The 19,915-nt window shown below is 48.2% G+C and overlaps 1 protein-coding gene across 7 annotated transcripts in view; it reads left to right on the forward strand.

The window, feature by feature from the left end:
• The window catches only part of LOC146333910 (F-BAR domain only protein 1-like), a 66,928-nt gene extending 47,388 nt beyond the window's left edge, over window positions 1-19,540 (forward strand). For 5 of the 7 annotated variants that reach the window (XM_084824942.1, XM_084824943.1, XM_084824944.1 and 2 more), the window contains 8 exons: window positions 3,384-3,496; window positions 4,760-4,862; window positions 5,641-5,752; window positions 7,007-7,162; window positions 8,812-8,944; window positions 9,931-10,130; window positions 16,827-16,891; window positions 17,090-19,540. In XM_084824942.1, the coding sequence (XP_084681068.1) occupies window positions 3,384-3,496; window positions 4,760-4,862; window positions 5,641-5,752; window positions 7,007-7,162; window positions 8,812-8,944; window positions 9,931-10,130; window positions 16,827-16,891; window positions 17,090-17,310 (1,103 nt within the window). In that variant the 3' untranslated portion in view covers window positions 17,311-19,540. Of the gene's footprint in view, window positions 1-3,383; window positions 3,497-4,759; window positions 4,863-5,640; window positions 5,753-7,006; window positions 7,163-8,811; window positions 8,945-9,755; window positions 10,131-16,826; window positions 16,892-17,089 lie in introns of those variants that run through there. The other 2 variants (XM_084824941.1, XM_084824948.1) reach the window with 2 other exon arrangements.
• Window positions 19,541-19,915: the final 375 nt, after the last annotated feature.

A 19,915-nucleotide genomic window follows, 5' to 3' on the forward strand; every position in this document is an offset into this window, starting at 1 on the left:
GCCTTGCGGTCCCCCTCCCACGCCCCCAAACCACAGCAACCACCCTGTCTTCATTTTAATTGTGAGGTGCTGGAGCAAACATCTTTTCCTTCGTTTGGCTGTACCATTGCCAATGCCCTAGGACCAGCCCTGCTCCTGTACTGTTTAATTGCACTGTTAATTTGCAATAATTTAGAAGTTGAAGTTTTTTCTGTCATTCCCCCTTAAAAAAATTAGCTCCTTTGTTTCCATGATGGGGGGGGGGGGAATCTTAATTCCTACATGTCTTGTTATTGTTCAGTCGTTCAGTCGTGTCCGACCCTTCGTGACCCCATGGACGACAGCACGCCAGGCCATCCTGTCTTCCGCTCTGTCCCAGAGTGTGCTCAAGTTCATATTCATTGCATCGGTGATGCTATCTAGCCATCTCATCCTCTGCCGTCCCCTTCTTCTTTTGCCTTCAGTCTTTCCCAGCATCAGGGTCTTTTCCAGAGAGTTTTCTCTTTGCATTTGATGGCCAAAATATTTGAGCTTCAGCTTCAGTCTCTGTCCTTCCAGTGAGCACTCAGGGTTGATTTCCTTTAGGATTGACTGATTTGACCTCCTTGCAGTCCAGCGGACTCGGAAGAGCCTTCTCCAGCACCACAGTTCGAAAGCATCAATTCTTCGGTGCTCAGCCTTCCTTATAGTCCAGCTCTCACAGCCATATGTTGCTACTGGGAAAACCATAGCTTTGATTAGACGGACCTTTGTCGGCAAGGTGATGTCTCTGCTTCTTACTATGCTGTCTGGGTGTGCCATAGCTTTCCTCCCAAGGAGCAAGCGTCTTGTAATTTCATGGCTACAGTGACCGTCTGCGGTGATCTTGGAGCCCAAGAAAGTAAAATCTGTCACTGCTTCCATTTCTTCCCCTTCCATATGCCAGGAAGTGATGGGGCCAGATGCCATGATCTTAGTTTTTTTAATGTTGAGTTTCAAACCAGCTTTTGCACTTTCCTCTTTCACCCTCAACAAGAGGCTGTTTAGATCCTCTTCGCTTTCTGCCATTAGGGTGGTATCGTCTGCATATCGGAGGTTGTTGATAATTCTCCCAGCAATCTTAATTCCGACCTGTGATTCATCCAACCTGGCGTTTCTCATGATGTACTCTGCATATAAGTTAAATAAGCAGGGTGACAGTATGCAGCCTTGTCGTACTCCTTTCCCAATTTTGAACCACTCGGTTGTTCCATGTCTGGTTCTTACTGTTGCTTCTTGACCTTTGTACAGGTTTCTCAGGAGACAGGTGAGGTGGTCTGGTACTCCCATCTCTTTAAGGATTTGCCAGAGTTTGTTGTGATCCACACAATCAAAGGCTTTAGCGTAGTCAATGAAGCAGAAATAGACGTTTTTCGGGAATTCTCTTGCTTTCTCCGTGATGCAGCGAATGTTGGCGATTTGATCTCTAGTTCCTCTGCCTCAGCAAACCCAGCTTGTACTTCCGGTAGTTCTCGGTTCACATGCTGCTGAAGCCTAGCTTGTAGGATTTTGAGCATCACCTTGCTGGCATGTGAAATGAGCGCAATTGTACGGTAGTTTGAACACTCTTTGGCACTGCCCTTCATTGGAATTGGAATGTAAACTGACCTTTTCCAGTCTTGTGGCCACTGTTGAGTGTTCCAAATTTGTTGGTATATTTTAACAGCATCATCTTTTAGGATCTTAAATAGCTCAGTTGGAATACTGTCATCTCCGCTAGCTTTGTTGTTAGTAATGCTTCCTAAGGCCCACTTGACTTCATTCTCTAGTTGCTGCCTCCTGAACAATGTTACAGACCTCCGTCCATAGTTCCTCAGGCACTTTGTCTACCAGGTCTAATCCCTGAAATCTATTCCTCACCTCCACTGTATATTCATAAGGGATATGATTTAGGTCATATTTTGAAAGGTTGTCCCAGAGAGGAAGGCCAGGATCTCTTCTTGATCATCCCAGAGTGCAGGACACGGAATAATGGGCTCAAGTGACAGGAAGCCAGATTCTTGCTGAACATCAGGAAAAACTTCCTGACTGTTAGTGCAATATGACAGTGGAACCAATTACCTAGGGAGGTGGTGGGCTGTCCCACACTGGAGGCATTCAAGACGAGGCTGGACAGCCATCTGTCAGGGATGCTCTGACTTGGATTCCTGCACTGAGCAGGGGGTTGGACTCGATGGCCTTGTAGGCCCCTTCCAACCCTACGATTCTGTGACTCTGTGATTCTAGGTCATACCTGAATGGTTTAGTGGTTTTCCCTACGTTCTTCAATTTAAGCCGAAATTTTGAAATAAGAAGCTCATGATCTGAGCCACAGTCAGCTCCAGGTCTTGTTTTTACTGACTGTATAGAGCTTCTCCATCTTTGGCTGCAAAGATCATAATCAGTCTGATTTCATTATTGACCATCTGGTGATGTCCCTGTGTAGAGTTGCCTCTTGTGCTGTTGGAAGAGCGTGTTTGCTATGATCAGCGTGTTCTCTTGGCAAAACTCTATTAGCCTTTGTCCTGCTTCATTTTGTACACCAAGGCCATGCTTGCCTGTTATCCCGGTGATTTCTTGACTTCCTACTTTAGCATTCCAATCCCCTATGATGAAGAGGACATCTTTTTTTGGTGTTAGTTCTAGAAGGTGTTGTAGGTCTTCATAGAACCGATCAACCTCAGCTTCTTCGGCCTCAGTGGTTGGGGCATAGACTTGAATTACTGTGTTGTTGAATGGTTTGCCTTGGATTCATACTGAGATCATTCTATCGTTTTTAAGATTTTACCCCAGTACTGCTTTTCCCACCCTTTTGTTGACTATGAGTGCCACTCCATTTCTTCTAAGGGATTCTTGCCCACAGTAGTAGATATAATGGTCACCTGAATTAAATTCGCCCATGCTTGTCCATTTTAGTTCGCTGATTCCCAAGATGTCGATGCTCAATCTTGCCATCTCATGTTTGACCACCTCCAGCTTACCTTGATTCATTGATCTTACATTCCAGGTTCCTAAACAATATTGTTCTTTACAGCATCGGACTTTCTTTTCACCTACATGTCTAGCAGCTGTTTAAAGCAGCCATAAATTGGCAATGAATGAGAGTTTGACCCCCTCCCTGCCTTTCTCTCGGCCCTCCAACTGGTTCCTGGGCTGAGGGCTCTCCGAAGTTTCAGACTTGGCAGCCTTTCCCAGCCCTACACAGAGATGCCAGGAATTAAATCTGGGGCCTTCTGCTCTTCATCTGGGCTTTGGTTCTTCTACTAAAGATAAAGTAAGATTCTAGTCCCAATGGTTCTGGAGAAAAGAGCTGATTTAAATGACATTTGTATTCATTCTTTGTCGCCTCTCATGCCCTTCCTGGATCTTGCCGTTCCAATGTTCCCCTTCTTTAATTTCATTTGTAGTTCCTCTTCCTCCGTCTGCTACCTCCGGTTTGACCCCCATGGTGGCTCCGCCCCGGCGATGTCGTGCAAAAAGGCCCTTAGCCATTTCAGCCAGCTGTGTTGGCAGCGAGACGGTGAGTCACAATGTCTTAGCCATGGGGGCCACCACTGAGCAAGGAAAGCATGCCCGTCTAGTGGGGATGTTGGAGACATCCATTTTGGGGGTGGAGTTCAATGAGTTTTCATTGGTTCGTCCCCTAGACTTCATTTCGGTTCCTGCTGCAGTGCCCAACTCAATCTGCAGCGAGCTGGGTCAATTCATGGTTGTTCTGGACATTTCGCACATTTTTCCTGCAGGTTCCACGATTTGCACCCAGTTCTGTGCAATTTGCGCAAATTCGGCCACAGTCTGTGCAAATTCCCAGAAATTTGCGCAAATTGCAGAACCTGAGGGGAAAATGGAGAAAAAAGATTCCTGGAGTTTGGGAAAAAGCCCACAGCTTGGCTAGCAAACACAAATCGAGCCATAGATGCTGCAGAACTCTGTCGAGTAAAAAAATAACTGGATTTCGCAGCAACTGACATTCCCACCACTGAGTGAACTGGGGTTGGATGAATTGTGGGTGTGGGTGTGTTTTTTTTTAGGTGGGGAGAACAATGTAGATAGAGGGTTGTGAAGTCAGGGCTTAGCAGCACTGCTAAGTGATCAAAGAAACCCACATGGATGAAATCTTCCTGCGTTTTGTGTAGGACATGCTCTCCTTTGAGATGATGCACACGTCTGTTGGAGCCAGTGCCTGAGTGGATTAAAAATATAATAAATGAATACCCCCCCCCCCGTCTTGCACACGCAGGAGACAGCGGCCTTCTGAAGTGGCTGTTTGTATAATCACTTCGATTAAAACTCTATACACATATAAATCAGGGCACCTCTCTATTGGATCGAAACGTGGCTAGTTGCTTTAGCCCTGGTTCTTGGCCTCGTTTTGGGGTAAAGGACACAAGGTGACTTGTGCAGCGCCGAGGCCCGATCCCAGTGACGACGGCAAGTCACGGTGAGCCTCACTGGGCGTCGTCTGTCTGTTTCTGAAAAGTTCTTTGCAGCCATGAGGACTAGAAGCGTGTTTTTCCCTTCTGTGTTCCTGTTTTTAAAAAAATGAAGGTGGGGATTCTCCAAGGACCATTGCTCATGGCAGAACCAGTGATGCCTTGGCTGGGAACCCATTATGATAGGGCTGGACAGACATGGAATGCCAGCTGATGCTTCTGCCACAACCGAAAAGCGCAAACTCTCTTTTTTGTGGTCAAGGGTGGGTGGTGGGTGGGTGGTCAGCGGGTGGTCAGGGGCGCTCCGGACCCTCCATGCAACTCAGGCCTGCCTTGTCCTGTCTCCGCAGCCTCGTTCCCTGAGCCCCTCCCCACTCTGGGCTCTGTCGACCTCCCAGAGCTCGGCTGGCCTGACAGAACGCACCTTCTTCATGGCCACGCTGCCAGGACTTGGTACGTAGCCAGCAAGGAAGGGGAGCACGTGCAAGTATGTCTCACAGAGGTTTGGGGCCCATGTTTGGTTGTGGGGAGTGGTGTGTGGGAGGCAAGGGAGGAGGGAGCTGGTCCAAGAAGCCAGCGCTGCACTGTCACCCCACTCTTGTAGCATTTTTATTTCAAATACACTAAGGCCGTATGTCACCATACAGAAGACAAGCCTCCATTCTTGTTCTTCTTTGTCTTCTCTGTTTTTGTCGTTGTCATTATTATTCGTAATAATAATAATTTTGACAAAGGCACTACCACCACCCGTGCGTTCAGTTAGCATCCCCAAACAGACCTTTCCTGTGTTTCAGCCAAGCCCTTTTACGAATGATCGTATGAAGTCTTTGCGGCCGTGCAAACTGCAGCCTGTACGTGTCATTTTAGGCTGCTTTTTATTATTGTTACTGACAGCGTTTTTTCCTCATTCTTCAGCCCAATGAAGGCTCCCGGAGCGGCCTACAAAGATTAACGATAAGACAGTCCCTGCCCTAAGGCTTGCAATCTAACAGACATGATACAAAAGAAAAAGGGATGGGGAGGGAGGAGGAAAAAAGGCAAAACTCAGGCACCAGTTCTGAGTTTCAGAGTTCTCCTAGGTGTTCTTTCGGACAGGGACGGGCAAAGCAGGCTCCGTGCAGCTGCTGCTTCTCTGGCCGATGGTTCCCGTGATGCTCTTCCTGGGAGGGGAGGTCGCATCCTCCCAATGGTCCCTGATGGAGGAGGGCTCTCATTTCTCTCCTCTCGCCAGGCATTTCCCGCGGACCCTCCCCCGTGGTCCTGGGCTCTCAGGGGGCCTTGCCTGTGGCAGCTGCCTTCACAGAGTACATCCATGCCTACTTCAAGGGGCACAACCCTGACAGGTAATACAGGGGTGAGGGGGTGATTGTGGGATCCGCTGTTGGTTTCCTGAGCTCCCACCATTTCATGGGGCAGAATTTGGCAGGGAGCGGGGGCCGGGCCTCACTGCGGTTTTATTTGCATCGCTCTTGGCACTCATCGTTGTGCCACTGGACGCAGCGTCCCATTGCATAGGACGCAGCAATGGAGTTCGCTGTGGAAGGGTGCCGGCTCTTGCCCTGGGCTAGCGGTCCATCTGAAGCTGCCTTCTCCTGAGCCAGACCATTTGTTGCTCTTGCCTGGTATTAGACCAGCAACAACTCACTTTTTAACGGGAGAAACTGGGGATCGAACCTGGGCCCTTCCACCTGCCTCCTTTGCTTAAAGTTCTCTGCTCCTTCGCTTAAAAAGTAAGCAAAGTTCCAGTCCTCATGGTTTTGGATATAGAGCTGCTTTCAATAGGAACAGGGCAGTTGCCTTATACAGAGTCAAACCCTTGGTCCAGCTGTCCCAGTACTGTCAACGCTGACTGGCAGCATTGGCTCTCTAGGGTTTCAGGCAGAGAGGACCGCTACACCACCCTAAAATGTATTTATTTCATTATCTATTATATTTCTATACCGTCCACTAGCCGAAGCTCTCTGGGCAGCTCGCAACAATTAAAATCATAAAATACAGCACAATGAAATACAGTAGGAAAGTTTAAAACTGTGGTATACAAGAAAAAATAATAACCGAATAGAACCTGTCAGCAGCACAGAGATTTACAATCCAGTACCAGATCTTGTCTGATCTTGGAAGTTAAGCAGGGTCGGGCCTGGTTAGTGCTTAGGGAGGGGCCGTGGCTCCGTGGCAGAGCCCCCACTTGGCATGCAGAAAGTCCCACATCTGATCCCCAGCAGCATCTCCAGGGAGGGCCAGGACAGAGTCCTGCCCGAACCCCTGGAGAGCTGCTGCTGCCAGTCGGTGTCGGCAACCCTGGGCTGGAGGGACCCAGGGCCTGGCTCAGTCGAGGGCAGCTTCCGAAGTTCCTCCGACATTTATGGCTGTGCTGCTCGAGGTCCTTTGAATCGGTGGTCCCTGGGATTGGACCTGCATCCGTGCATCTCCCGAAGCAGGCGCTGTGCCGTTGGGAGGCCTGCCTTGTACCCTGGCGCAGCTGTGCCCAGCTGCGGCACTCCAGTATGGCAAGGCGGTCTTGGACGGGGTCCCTTGCTAGGGGAGAGGGGGTGCGGGAGAACTGACATTGTCTCTGGCTCCCCCCCCACCTCTCCCAGCTGTCTCGTCAAGGTCACCGGTGAGCTCACCGTGTCTTTCCCGGCGGGGATCATCCGGGTCTTCAGCAGCACCCCGGCACCTCCCGTCTTGAGTTTCCGCCTCCTCCACACGGCGTCCATTGAGCAATTCCTGCCCAACGCAGACCTTCTCTTTAGGTACTTGGAAAGGGGCGGGTGTTTGGGGAGAGGAATTACTGGAAACAAACAGAAGGATTGAAAACCGTTACTGCACCGTCAGTGTGAATGCTGCTTGCCAAAGTACAAGAGGACAGGTCCCTGGCTCCAGGAGATTGCAATGGGGAGATGATGCCAATAATGGTATTATTACTGTTTTTTCCTCTTCCCTCCTCATCCATTGTCCTTGTGTGTCATGTCCTTTTTACGTTGAAAGCCAGTTGTGCTTGCTTACACCCTACCCCCCATGCACCCACGCTTTTCCTTTGTCAGCAAAGATGGGCCCATGTTGTCCTGGTCCTGTGCTGCCTTATGAAGCATCCAGCCTTACTGCTAGAAAAGGTCTGTGTCTGTCGCTCTCGCTCTCTCTCTCACTCACACACACACACACACACACACACGGTTTCATCCATCTGGCCAGCTACTGACATGAGCAACAAACAGGCCTGGCTCAACTCATGGGGGATTCCTCTTGCAGTGGAGCCAGGCTCAGTGGCGTCACAAGGCAGGAGGGGACCAGCACAACCTGGGTGGTCCCAGGCACTCCATCCTCCCCATCTGGATTTGGGCCTGAAAGACCCGGGAAAAGTGTGGGTGCCTGGAGGGTGAGCTGTGAGGAAGCACCATTTGCAGCATTGCACAACGTCATGAGGGATCACGGGGCACATCTGTTAAGGCATCACCAGCCGTAACTTCCAATTTCTTGGCTTTGTGGCGCTTGAACTGGCCTGAGATAGCCTGAAACTCTGGTCTTAAACCAGTAGGGGGGTTTAATCCTGAAATTATATATTAATATTGTGTCTTCAGGGTTGATAGTGCCTCTTTTGCAACAAATGTAAAATGTCATAAGGTTAGGAAGTGAGCAAGGAACCCTAACTTTAAAAATGACCTTACGGCACCAGGATCTCTGTTTAGTTCCTCCGTTGAAGGTCTTCAAACGTTTGATCGCATTCCCACTAAATCACAGTTTCCTGTATTTTTTTCTGATTAACACACAAAATAACTCACTCGTGCATGCTCCTTTTGTACGCGGCACAAACCGTATTTTTTCTCTTTCATTAGGCATTAACCTCCTCCTTAGGCCATTTTACTGTAGATGTTCCATGAGCCTATCGCTTATAGAGTAATAATATTAATTAGTGAATTCCATTGCTTCTTTAGTGGACTTGATCTATTATTATGTACATCCTTTTTGCTGCCTTTATTTTGTTATCTTTATTTCGGAATAAAACAAACTCTCACAGAGAAGAAAACAAATGGCTACCGTTTGCGAAATGAGTAGTTTGGGATGCTTTCTGTCGGAACAACGGCAGGTCGCAATGGACGCATTGGCATACCTTCGTGTTTCCGGCGGGTGCCGTGAGCCACTTAGGGCCCGTTTTGTGGGGGAAAGTGGCTCACAAATTAAAATGCTGGGTGGTAAAACGATGAAGGTGCCAGGCAGATTTAGAGTACGGGATGGACGGCAGGGGTGGGTGGGACCAAGGCAAGACCCCGGAGAGGAGATGTTTGCAACCTGCAGATGTTCCAGTAGCCCTAAGAATCGGGGGGGGGAGTTCTCCTCAGTTGGGCTGGCCTCATGGCTTCACCTCCCCTCTTTCTCTCTCTCCCCCCACCCCCAAACTGTCAAGTGACGCGTCCCAGAGCGACCCCACCAGCAAGGACTTCTGGCTCAACATGGCTGCACTGACCGCGCAGCTGCAGAAGCAAGCGGAGCGAGCCATGGCTGCCCCGTATTACAACGTGACCCTGCTCAGATACCAGGTGGGAGACCACGGGAGGGGAAGAGGTGGGCAGGCCAGAGGGCTGAGGCCTAGAGTTTATTGCTGAGGGTTGCTGCATGTCGGGATTTCTCCTGAGTTCGGGAACCCGGGCCCAACATCCCTTTCAAGCTGACAGGGAAGGAGTCGAGTGTCTTGCAGCGCTGAGCAGACGAATCCATTAAAAACGCTTTGGGTTTGATCTGCTGCCGCAGCCGGTTATTTCCTTCGAGGCCCCATCTGTGGGTTCTCTCCCCTTCCTGACATTTTTAGTCTTGCGCCAACCCTGAGAGGTAAGCTGGGTGCAGAATCATAGAATAGTAGGGTTGGAAGGGCCTATAAGACCATCGAGTCCAACCCCGACATGATTGGCCCAAGGCAGAGCATTTGAGTCTGGAAGGATTTGAGCCCAGAGCTAACGTCTGTTTTTGTCCAGTGCTTCCACCCAGACTTCCTTGACATGTTGGTCTCCGGATGGGCTACATCTCCCAGCAACCCCAGCCAGCAGCCCTTTGGTGTGCCTGGACTACACTGGCTAGGGGTGCTGGGATTTGTAGTCCAAGCACATCTGGAGGCTTTTAGGTTGGGGAAAGCTGCTCTAACCACTACACTATCTTGGCTGTGCCGGTCATGATAAAAAAATTTAACTTTTGTGAACTGCCCAGAGAGCTTCGGCTATTGGGTGGTATAGAAAATAAATAAATAAATAAATTTAACATAGCCCTTATTGAAATCCGGACTCCTTTACATGTTCAGGATCAGAGGGGCTCCTTGGGTTAGTCCTACTATTTCTATCCTCCCCCCAAATTTTGCAGATCACTTGAGATGATTACGATGATTTTTTTTGCGACGGCTGGCGGCTTCCTTGAACAAATGATGCTGGGATGGTGATGGTGCCCAGAGCCAAGCATGCACCCCTGCATATTTTGCGCCCCCTGACCCTTCATCTCTTGTGGGTTCCTCTTTCCCTCCCTCCACCCCCACGCTCAGTACTCCAAGCAAGGCCAAGCATGGGCGCCCCTGCAGTTGTCGGTGAGCTGGGAGTGTGCATCCGATGCCACCCGGGTGTGTGTGGACTACAGCTACAACGCGGCCGCCCTTGCCTCCGCGGCCGCCCTTACCAACGTCCAAGTCCTTCTGCCGATCAAGGAGCCTGCCACCAACGTCCAGCCACAGCCGAAAGCTTGTTGGTAAGGCCCCGATCCGAAGGGGAGGGGAAAGCTGGAGTCTCTGTGCCAGCCCACCTTGCACCCCCCCACCCCCAAAGACTGAGAACAAGTGTATTTATTTAAAGTATTCTTTTCCTCAGCCCCAAAAGGGCTCCCAGGGTGGCGTACAGTAAATCAGCAAATGAGACCCTGACTCCAACCACACACACACACCCACACACACACTGTTATGGTTTTATTTTGTTTGAGATCTCTGCTTATAGTTCAGTACTGTGGGAGCCTCTGACTGCCTCCCTATAGCTGATAAAAACACTTCTAAACAAACCGTACACCTCAGATTTTTTGGTGAGTTGCAATCCAGGTTTAGTACTAACAGTAATTATAGTACTGGAACCTTTGCCTCCATTCCTTTCTTTTAGGGATACAAATATTCAGTCAGGGCCAGAAATATTGGAACAAGGATAACTGTTTTGGCAGTTGGCCTCTGTACACCACCACATTGAGGTTGAAAGGAAACACACCCAGATGGGAGCGAAGTCAGGACTCCCAGCTGTAATTCAAGGGGTTGGACAAAAGTGGGGCACTGACCATTCAGGAAGGACAGCCAGTGGCCTACACCCTCCCCCAGAGTTGGGGGCTCATAAGTAATGGAACGAATGGCTGACAAGCAGCTGCATGGCCAGGTGTGGCCTGTTTCCTGGGTGTCCCATGACCCATCAAGCAGATAAAAGGCCTGGAGGTGGTTCTGAGTGTTACATTTGCATGTGGTAGCTGTTCACTGGAACTCCCAACATGAGGTCCAAAGAGGTGTCCGTGCGAGTGAAGGAGGCCATCCTGAGGCTGAGGAAACAACATAGACCCATCAGAGACATAGCAGAAACAGTGGGATTGGCCAACACAACAGTTTGGGACATCCTGAAAAAGAAGGAATGAACTGGCAAGCTCGGCAAAAGCAAAAGGCCTGGAAGGCCACGGGAGACAACTAAAGTGGATGACCGCAGAATGCTGGTCATGGTGCAGAGGAACCCTTTCACAACATCTAGCCAGGCCAAGAACGCTCTTGCAGGGGTAGGCATGTCATTGTCAACATCTACCGTCAAGAGACGGCGTTATGAATGTAAATACAGAGGCTTCACAACAAGGTGCAAACCACTGGTCACGCTCAAGAACCGAAAGGCCAGATTAGCCTTTGCCAGCAAACACCTAAAAAAGCCTGCCCAGTTCTGGAATAAGAGTCTTTGGACTGATGAAACCAAGATTAACTTGTACCAGCATGATCGGAAGAGAAAAGTATGGAGAAGGAAAGGAACAGCTCATGATCCAAAGCATGCCACATCGTCTGTCAAACGTGGCGGAGGCAGTGTTATGGCACGGGCATGTAGGGCTGCCAATGGAGCCGCGTCACTGGTGTCTCTTGATGGCCTGACTGCTGATCAAAGCAGCAGGACGAATTCTGAAGTGTACAGGGCCATACTTTCTGCTCAGATTCAGCCAAATGCTGCCAAACTGATAGGACGCCACTTCATATTGCAGATGGAGAATGACCTGAAACATACTGCAAAAGCTACCCAAGAGTTTCTCAAGGCAAAGAAGTGGGATGTTCTTCAGTGGCCACGTCAGTCACCTGATCTCACCCCAATAGAGCATGCTTCTCACTTACTGAAGACAAGACTGAAGGCAGTGTTGTTGTTGTTCAGTCGTTCAGTCGTGTCCGACTCTTCATGACCCCATGGACCATAGCACACCAGGCCTTCCTGTCCTGCGCTCTCTCCCGGAGCGTGCTCAAGTTCATATTCATTGCATCCGTGATGCTATCTAGCCATCTCATCCTCTGCCGTCCCCTTCTCCTTTTGCCTTCAGTCTTTCCCAGCATCAGGGTCTTTTCCAGAGAGTTTTCTCTTCGCATTAGGTGGCCAAAATATTTGAGCTTCAGCTTCAGTCTCTGTCCTTCCAATGAGCACTCAGGGTTGATTTCCTTTAGGATGGACTGATTTGACCTCCTTGCAGTCCAGGGGACTCGTAAGAGTCTTCTCCAGCACCACAGTTGGAAAGCATCCATTCTTCAGTGCTCAGCCTTCCTTATAGTCCAGCTCTCACAGCCATATGTTACTACTGGGAAAACCATAGCTTTGATTAGACGGACCTTTGTCAGCAAGGTGATGTCTCTGCTTCTTACTATGCTGTCTAGGTTTGCCATAGCTTTCCTCCCAAGGAGCAAGCGTCTTTAATTTCATGGCTGCAGTCACCGTCTGCGGTGATCTTGGCGCCCAAGAAAGTAAAATCTGTCACTGCTTCCATTTCTTCCCCTTCCATATGCCAGGAAGTGATGGGGCCAGATGCCATGATCTTCGTTTTTTTAATGTTGAGTTTCAAACCAGCTTTTGCACTCTCCTCTTTCACCCTCAACAAGAGGCTCTTTAGATCCTCTTCACTTTCTGCCATTAGGGTGGTATCGGCTGCATATCGGAGGTTGTTGATAATTCTCCCAGCAGTCTTAATTCCGACCTCTGATTCATCCAGCCCGGCATTTCTCATGATGTACTCTGCATATAAGTTAAATAAGCAGGGCGACAATATGCGGCCTTGTCGTACTCCTTTCCCAATTTTGAACCACTCGGTTGTTCCATGTCTGGTTCTTACGGTTGCTTCTTGACCCTCGTACAGGTTTCTCAGGAGACAGGTCAGGTGGTCTGGTACTCCCATCACTTTCAGAATTTGCCACAGTTTGTTGTGATCCACACAATCAAAGGCTTTAGCATAGTCAATGAAGCAGAAATAGACGTTTTTCTGGAATTCTCTTGCTTTCTCCATGATGCAGCGAATGTTGGCGATTTGATCTCTAGTTCCTCTGCCTCTTCGAAACCCAGCTTGTACTTCCGGTAGTTCTCGGTTCGCATACTGCTGAAGCCTAGCTTGTAGGATTTTGAGCATCACCTTGCTGGCATGTGAAATGAGCGCAATTGTGTGGTAGTTTGAACACTCTTTGGCGTTGCCCTTCTTTGGAATTGGAATGTAAACTGACCTTTTCCAGTCTTGCAGCCATTGCTGAGTGTTCCAAATTTGTTGGCATATTGAATGCAGCACTTTAACAGCATCATCTTTTAGGATCTTAAATAGCTCAGCTGGAATACTGTCATCTCCACTAGCTTTGTTCTTAGTAATGCTTCCTAAGGCCCACTTGACTTCACTCTCGAGGATGTCCGGCTCAAGTTCAGTGACCGCACTATCATGGCTATCAGGGACATTCAGATCTTTCCTGTATAGTTCTTCTGTGTATTCTTTCCACCTCTTCTTAATCTCATCTGCTTCTGTGAGTCCCTGCCTTCTTTGTCCTTTATCATGCCCGTCTTTGCACAAAATGTTCCCTTGAGATCTCCAATTTTCTTGAAGAGATCTCTAGTCTTTCCCATTCTGTTTGCATTGTTCATTTAAGAAGGCCTTCTTGTCTCTCCTTGCTATTCTCTGGAACTCTGCATTCAGTTGGATATATCTTCCCCTTTCTCCCTTGCTTTTTGCTTCCCTTCTTTCCTCAGCTACTTGTAAAGCCTCATCAGACAGCCACTTGGCTTTCTTGCATTTCTTTTTCTTTGGGATGGATTTCGTTGCTGCCTCCTGAACAATGTTACGGACCTCCGTCCATAGTTCCTCAGGCACTCTGTCTATCAGGTCTAATCCCTGAAATCTATTCCTCACCTCCACTGTATATTCATAAGGGATATGATTTAGGTCATACCTGAATGGTTTAGTGGTTTTCCCTACGTTCTTCAATTTAAGCCGGAATTTTGCAAGAAGCAGCTCATGATCTGAGCCACAGTCAGCTCCAGGTCTTGTTTTTACTGACTATATGGAGCTTCTCCATCTTTTGCTGCAAAGGACGTAATCAATCTGATTTCGATATTGACCATCTGGTGATGTCCATGTGTAGAGTCACATTCTGAAGGCAGAAGGACCCACAAACAAGCAGCAGCTGACGGCAGCTGCAGTAGGGCCTGGCAAAGCATCTCGAGGGAGGAAACGCGGCACGTGGTCATGTCCATGGGTTCCAGACTTCAGGCAGTCATTGACTGCAAAGGATTTCCATCCAGGTATTAAAGGCGACCCTTAAGTTTGAAATGATGTTGGTTTGTTCCATTACTTAGGAGCCCCCAACGATGGCGGGGGTGTGTACGTGCCGCTGGCTGTCCTTCCTGAACGGTCAGTGCCCCACTTTTGCCACACCCCTTGAATTACAGCTGAAAGTCCTGACTTCGCTCCCATCTGGGTGTGTTTCCTTTCAGCTTCAATGTGGTGGTGTGCAGAGGCCAACTGCCAAAACAGTTATCCTTGTTCCAATATTTCTGGCCCTGACTGTAAATTCCCAGTTAAGATACAAGTACAGACGTATTTAAAAGCAGCTAAACTTGTATCTCCTAAGCATTTCTCACAGTTACAACAGAGAGGAGTGCTGTGCTCATTTTGCTTGCCAAGACTTCTCTATAGAGTTGTCTGGCAGCATCACAGCTGAAGGGCTGCGATATCAAAGAAGCTCTCTGTCCTCCGAATCAGACCATGTTTAAGCAGTTTATAAAATGTCACCATACTGCCAATATGTCAGTACTAATGGCTGCTGCATAACTCTTAGCTCACGATCTTGACGTCTAAAAGAACCTTTCATGATCCAAATACACAAACAAAAACTTAAACACACACTGATATATGTCTTGGGCAAAGCGATTTCTTCCTCAAAGTTTACTCATTAAACCCAAGTCTATAAATTTTTCTAGACATCTATATGACAAGCATTTTGGTGTGTATACCCTTCACAATTTTTTGCTCATTAACTGATGAGTGAAACCTTTAAGTGGACATTTGACCAGGGATACTACAAACTCATACCCCAGACTCCAATAAATTTTCAGCCCAAGCTAGAGGGTATTAACTCATCATTTTCTCTTTTTCCCATTTTCTCATTTTCTTTGGATACCATACAGCTCAACTCGACCACTATTTTTTTATGTCAGTTACCCAGAATCCATTATGAACCTGCTTGTGTCTTTGCACTGTCTTTCCTTTAATACAATACTTTTTACTTATTTACATTTTAAACTCTTAATTGTTTATCACTGAACTTTTGGCATTTGCATTTCATTATAAGACATATTATTTTAAGAGAGGTGTATTAGCATTTTTTCAATAGTCTTCCCAGCAAATCCAATAAAGCAAAATGAGCTATTTCCTAAAAATTGAGGACAACATAAGGAAAAAGGAATGGGAAGGGAAGAGAAAAAAATGAGCTAGGTTTTCAGCAGGACCGGTGGAATTGTCCCACTTACTCTGTCATCTCCCGGCAGTGTGGAGGATACCATAACTGGACCCTGTTCATGTCCCCCTTGCTCTGTCTTCTTTCCCATAGTTCCATTCATACCATTGAGTTTCATTAGTAGGTTCTTCAGTCGGTTTTAACTTCTCCCCACCTCCACTTCATTCATGATATTTTTAGCATGAAGTGTACCAAAAATATAACCAGCCTAAGAGAACAGATTGATGTAAATTGCCCATCATTGATGGGTGTTGCAGTCCTACCTATCTGGAGAGCAGCCGGCTGGGGTAGGCTGGAATACGCTGTGAAAGGTGACTGGCCACAGTAAAATAATAATAATAATAATAATAATAATAATAATAACAACAACAACAACAACAACAACAACAACAGGAGGAGGAGGGAGGGAAAACTTAACAACGCCCCCCTGGGTTGTTGCTTACCAAACGGACACGTCCAAGGAAACAAATAATTGATTTCTGGGTTTGTTTGCTGAAGTAATTAATCCAGTAATGACTGACCATCAGTGGAAGGGCGTGGAAGGAGATGCCATTAGCCTAAGAAACGGACATGCATCCTCATCTTGTCAGCACTCCATAACCATGATGCCCTTGCAAGGTGTCCATCGTGTCGGCTTTATCCATCTCCCTCGGTCCCACACTGGAACCCAGGCCCCATCCATGCCTCTGGCGTTTGCTTACCTCAACCCACCGATTGCTGGTGGGCCAGTTTCTCCATCAAATAAATGCTCCAGGTTTGAGTTAGCCCCTGACCCTCAAAAGACGTGGGGGCAGAACCCCAGGGCTGGGAATCAAATCCGGCCCTCCCGATGTCTCATGCGGCCCTTGGAGTTCTGCAGGCAGCCCCGCCCCCTTTCCCTCCGACCACTGATTGCTTGGTGGTTTCCCAGCCTTTGTGCCACCCCCCCCCCAGTTCTAAAAGATTGAAATGCCTCCCCAAAAGCTGAGTGAGCACTTTAAACTAAGAGGTGCTAGTATTTGGGGGCCCTTTTGCCTTTAGCCCCTCCCACCCCTGGAATGCAGCCCCCCAAAGCTGCTCTGAAGCAGAATCCTGCCCTCGGGCTGAAAGAGGTTCAATAGTGAGAGACTGTGCTGAGCTAGACAAACCAACCATCTGACTTGGGGAGTGGCAGCTTCCTCTGTTCCTATTTAAATCAGCCTTTTGTTTAGAACCATGAGGACTGGAACCTTTATTTTTAGGGGTAGGGCTGGAGCATCATGGTAAAGCCCCAGCTTGTGTGCTGAAGCTCCCAGGTTCAATTGCTGGAAAGACCCCCTGCCTGAAACCCTGGAGAGCCAGACTGCCAATCAGGGTAGGCCGTACTGTGCTAAATGGACCAATGGGCAGACTCGGTCTAAGGCTGCGACGCATGACCTGCTCTCTGTCTCCCCCTGCAGGAATCTGGAGGAGAAACGTTTGCTTTGGCGGCTACTAGATATCCCCGGGACTCAAGGCCACGGAGGTGAGGGCAGGAGCTTGGGGGCTGGATGGGGGTGATTTTTAGTTGTTCTTCCTGGGGTGGGGTCAGCCTCCTCCCTGTCCCCCCTACCCCCAAGAAACTGGTGGAAGGTGACCGCTCTCTGGTTTTGGCCAGGCGTTGGACCGGGTGTGGCCGCTTTTGCTGAGTCCTCTCTTTGGCATCATCTCCTCCCTTACCCAGGTTCTGGCCGCCTCCTGGCCACCTGGGAGCCCTTGAACGGCCCCAGCAAGCCCAGCCCAGTGACTGCCCAGTTCACCAGCGAGGGCAGCACCGTCTCCGGTGCAGATGTGGAGCTGGTTGGCAGTGCGTACCGGATGTCGCTTGTGAAGAAAAGGTTTGCCACAGGTAATGGGGAAGGGCTGCAGAAATGCATTCTCGTTGCATGGCCCTCTAACCACTAGACCTGACTGCCCCCAACCTGTTTTGACAGAGCTCACACTGCCCTCTTCCCCAGATTGATACCTGGCATAGCACAAAGCCCATCTTGCCGCTTCCATCCACGGCTAGTCCTACGAATTTGTCTTTTGATCAACACAGAGTGACAGAGAGGGACAAACACCCACAGAGAAAAACAAAAAGAGACAGACAGACGGACACATACACACAGTGTGTGTATGTGTGTGTGTGTGTGGGGGGGCGTTTCTACATGAGGCTTTTAACCCTCCACTTCACCAAAGCTTCTGCTTTCGGATTCTTTGTGGGATTGAGCTCGGCTCCTTTACACGGGTTTTTTTTCCTCTTTTTTTTTTTCTTTTCTTTCTCTGCCTTTCTATATGTTCCATTACACAACCACTAGATGGTGCTGTGGTATAGTGGAACTGCACAAATACGCCAGAGTTTTATGCCGCCATTCAGAGAAATACAAGACTTTCCTTGTTAGAAAAAAAATGTTTTTTTGCAAAGAACAGGAGAAGCGCTGGAGGATGACAACATCATGTAAAGCATCTGTAAACTACCATGAGCAAGGAATCACAAGTGCTCAATAAATGCCTTGTGTAGCAAGGCTCAGAGAGAGAGAGAGAGACAGACAGATGTAGACAGACACACACAGAGAGACAGACACAGATGCACAGAGTGGGATGCACACGTACAGACACAAACATGCACAAAGAGAGAGAGATGCACACACAGATAGCAACACACAGATATACACACACAGACAGACACACAGAGATAGACACAGACAGAGAGACACAGACACACACACAGATGCATGCGCACGCGCACAGCCCGAAAGCGGGACAGAGATCCTGGGTAACTTTCAACCACGCCTTCAGAAAAATTTTAAGAAAGTACAGCTGGATCAGAACCAGAAAAGTCCATCTTATTACCTTTTTAAGACTGGGTAACTGTAGGCCAAAGAGGTATGTGCCAAAAAAGCAAATAGAAACCTGTACAAAGTAGATCTGGAATTAAAGTCCCTACCCCATTCACCATAGCTCAGTGGGTGAGCCCATGCTTTGCTGGGAGAAGGTCCCGGGTTCAATTCCCAGCAGCTAAAAAGGGGTCTAGTAGCAGGAAATGGGAGAAAACCCTCCCTCCGTCAAAGGCGCAGCCTAAAATCTCTGCCTCTGGCTAGAGGAGATGAAGTTATGGTTTGATCCTGCATCTCCATGTTTATTTAGGACAGTCTTCTCCAACCCGGCACCCTCCAGGTGGGTTGGACTTCAAGTTCCATCATCCCCAGCCAGCATGATGGGGCATGTAGTCCAACCCACCTACAGGGCGCTGGGTTGGGATGGCTAATTTTAGTATATGTTGCTAGCAAGTTTTCTGTATTTCCCCCAAAACTATTAATGGTTCAACTTTGCTTTGGCAGATTTATTATGGTGATGGTGATTTGTGTTTTATATTAACAGCTGAAAGCTGCTTTGAGAGGGAGATTTAAAAAACAACCTCAAAAGCCGCCTGCAAATACTTGAATTAGGACGAATAAAAAATAGATGCTTGGTTTGTATTTATTTTTTGAAAAGGGAAATGGAAAACCCCAATGTGGGGTATTCCGAGTCCCATCCTGCATGGCGTAAATCCCAGGACATGGTCTGAGGCTACCTTCCCCAAACCAGTGCACTACAGAGAGTTTCTGGGAGCCCCCGTCAGATCCCAAAATGGTGTCTTTTGCCCCCATCTTACCTCCTTTTTTCTGTTTCCTCCACCAGGAATTTACCTCGCTGGCTCCTGAGCGCCCTCCAACCTCCTTGTCTCGTGTTTTTCGCTTTGTTTTTGAAGTGTGCTGGGAGATGGAAAGGATAATATTTGTGTGTTTTTAAATTATTGTGTTTTGCCTGGATTTTAAACACTGGAGGAAAAACCACAGTTAGTGTTTGGGGGCGGTCTGGTGACACCCCCTGGTACGAGGACGTGGCGGCTTCGAATGCTGTGAAATCCACTTGTGGGACTGGAAAGGCTCCGATTTGCACTGAAGAGCTCCATTCCCCTCTTTCTGTCTCTCTTCATTTTTTATTCTCAGCCTCTCATTCCTACATTGTCTGCTCCCAACTTCTTTTTGTAACTAGCCACAGTGCTGTTCAGGAGCCTGGAGGTGGCTGTCGCGTTTTCCAAGCTGCTAGGCCAAGTGCCCGTGGGAACGTTGCTCTTTTAATAAAAACACTTGTTTTTCTAATAAACAAATCAGGTTTTTTTTTTTACTAATCATTTTAATCGATTAAAAAACAAAACAACACTTAACACAGCAAAGTTAATAGAGAAGCCCCTTATCAAAAGCCTCCCTTTTATATCATATGTATTCAGGAATCATGGCTGTGTGAGAAATTGGTTTGGAAGGGGTATGAAACTTTTTATCCCCCACCTCTTCCAACTAGTGTGGATACCCAGCGGAGAGACACCCATTCTTGTCTCTACTTCTTTGGAAGGGTCAACAGTATTAGTTTAAACCTTGCAGCTTGGGTCTTGGCATTATGAGTAAGAAAGGTAGCATTGCGTATGTATGTATGTATGTGTTTCTATCCCCCCCCCCCAAGTGATCACCGCTCTTTTGCTATTCCT

The sequence above is a fragment of the Heloderma suspectum genome, chromosome W (genome assembly GCF_057233095.1).
Source record: "Heloderma suspectum isolate Gila_16-S chromosome W, 16-S_ref, whole genome shotgun sequence".
In the NCBI taxonomy this organism is placed as follows: Eukaryota; Metazoa; Chordata; class Lepidosauria; order Squamata; family Helodermatidae; genus Heloderma; species Heloderma suspectum.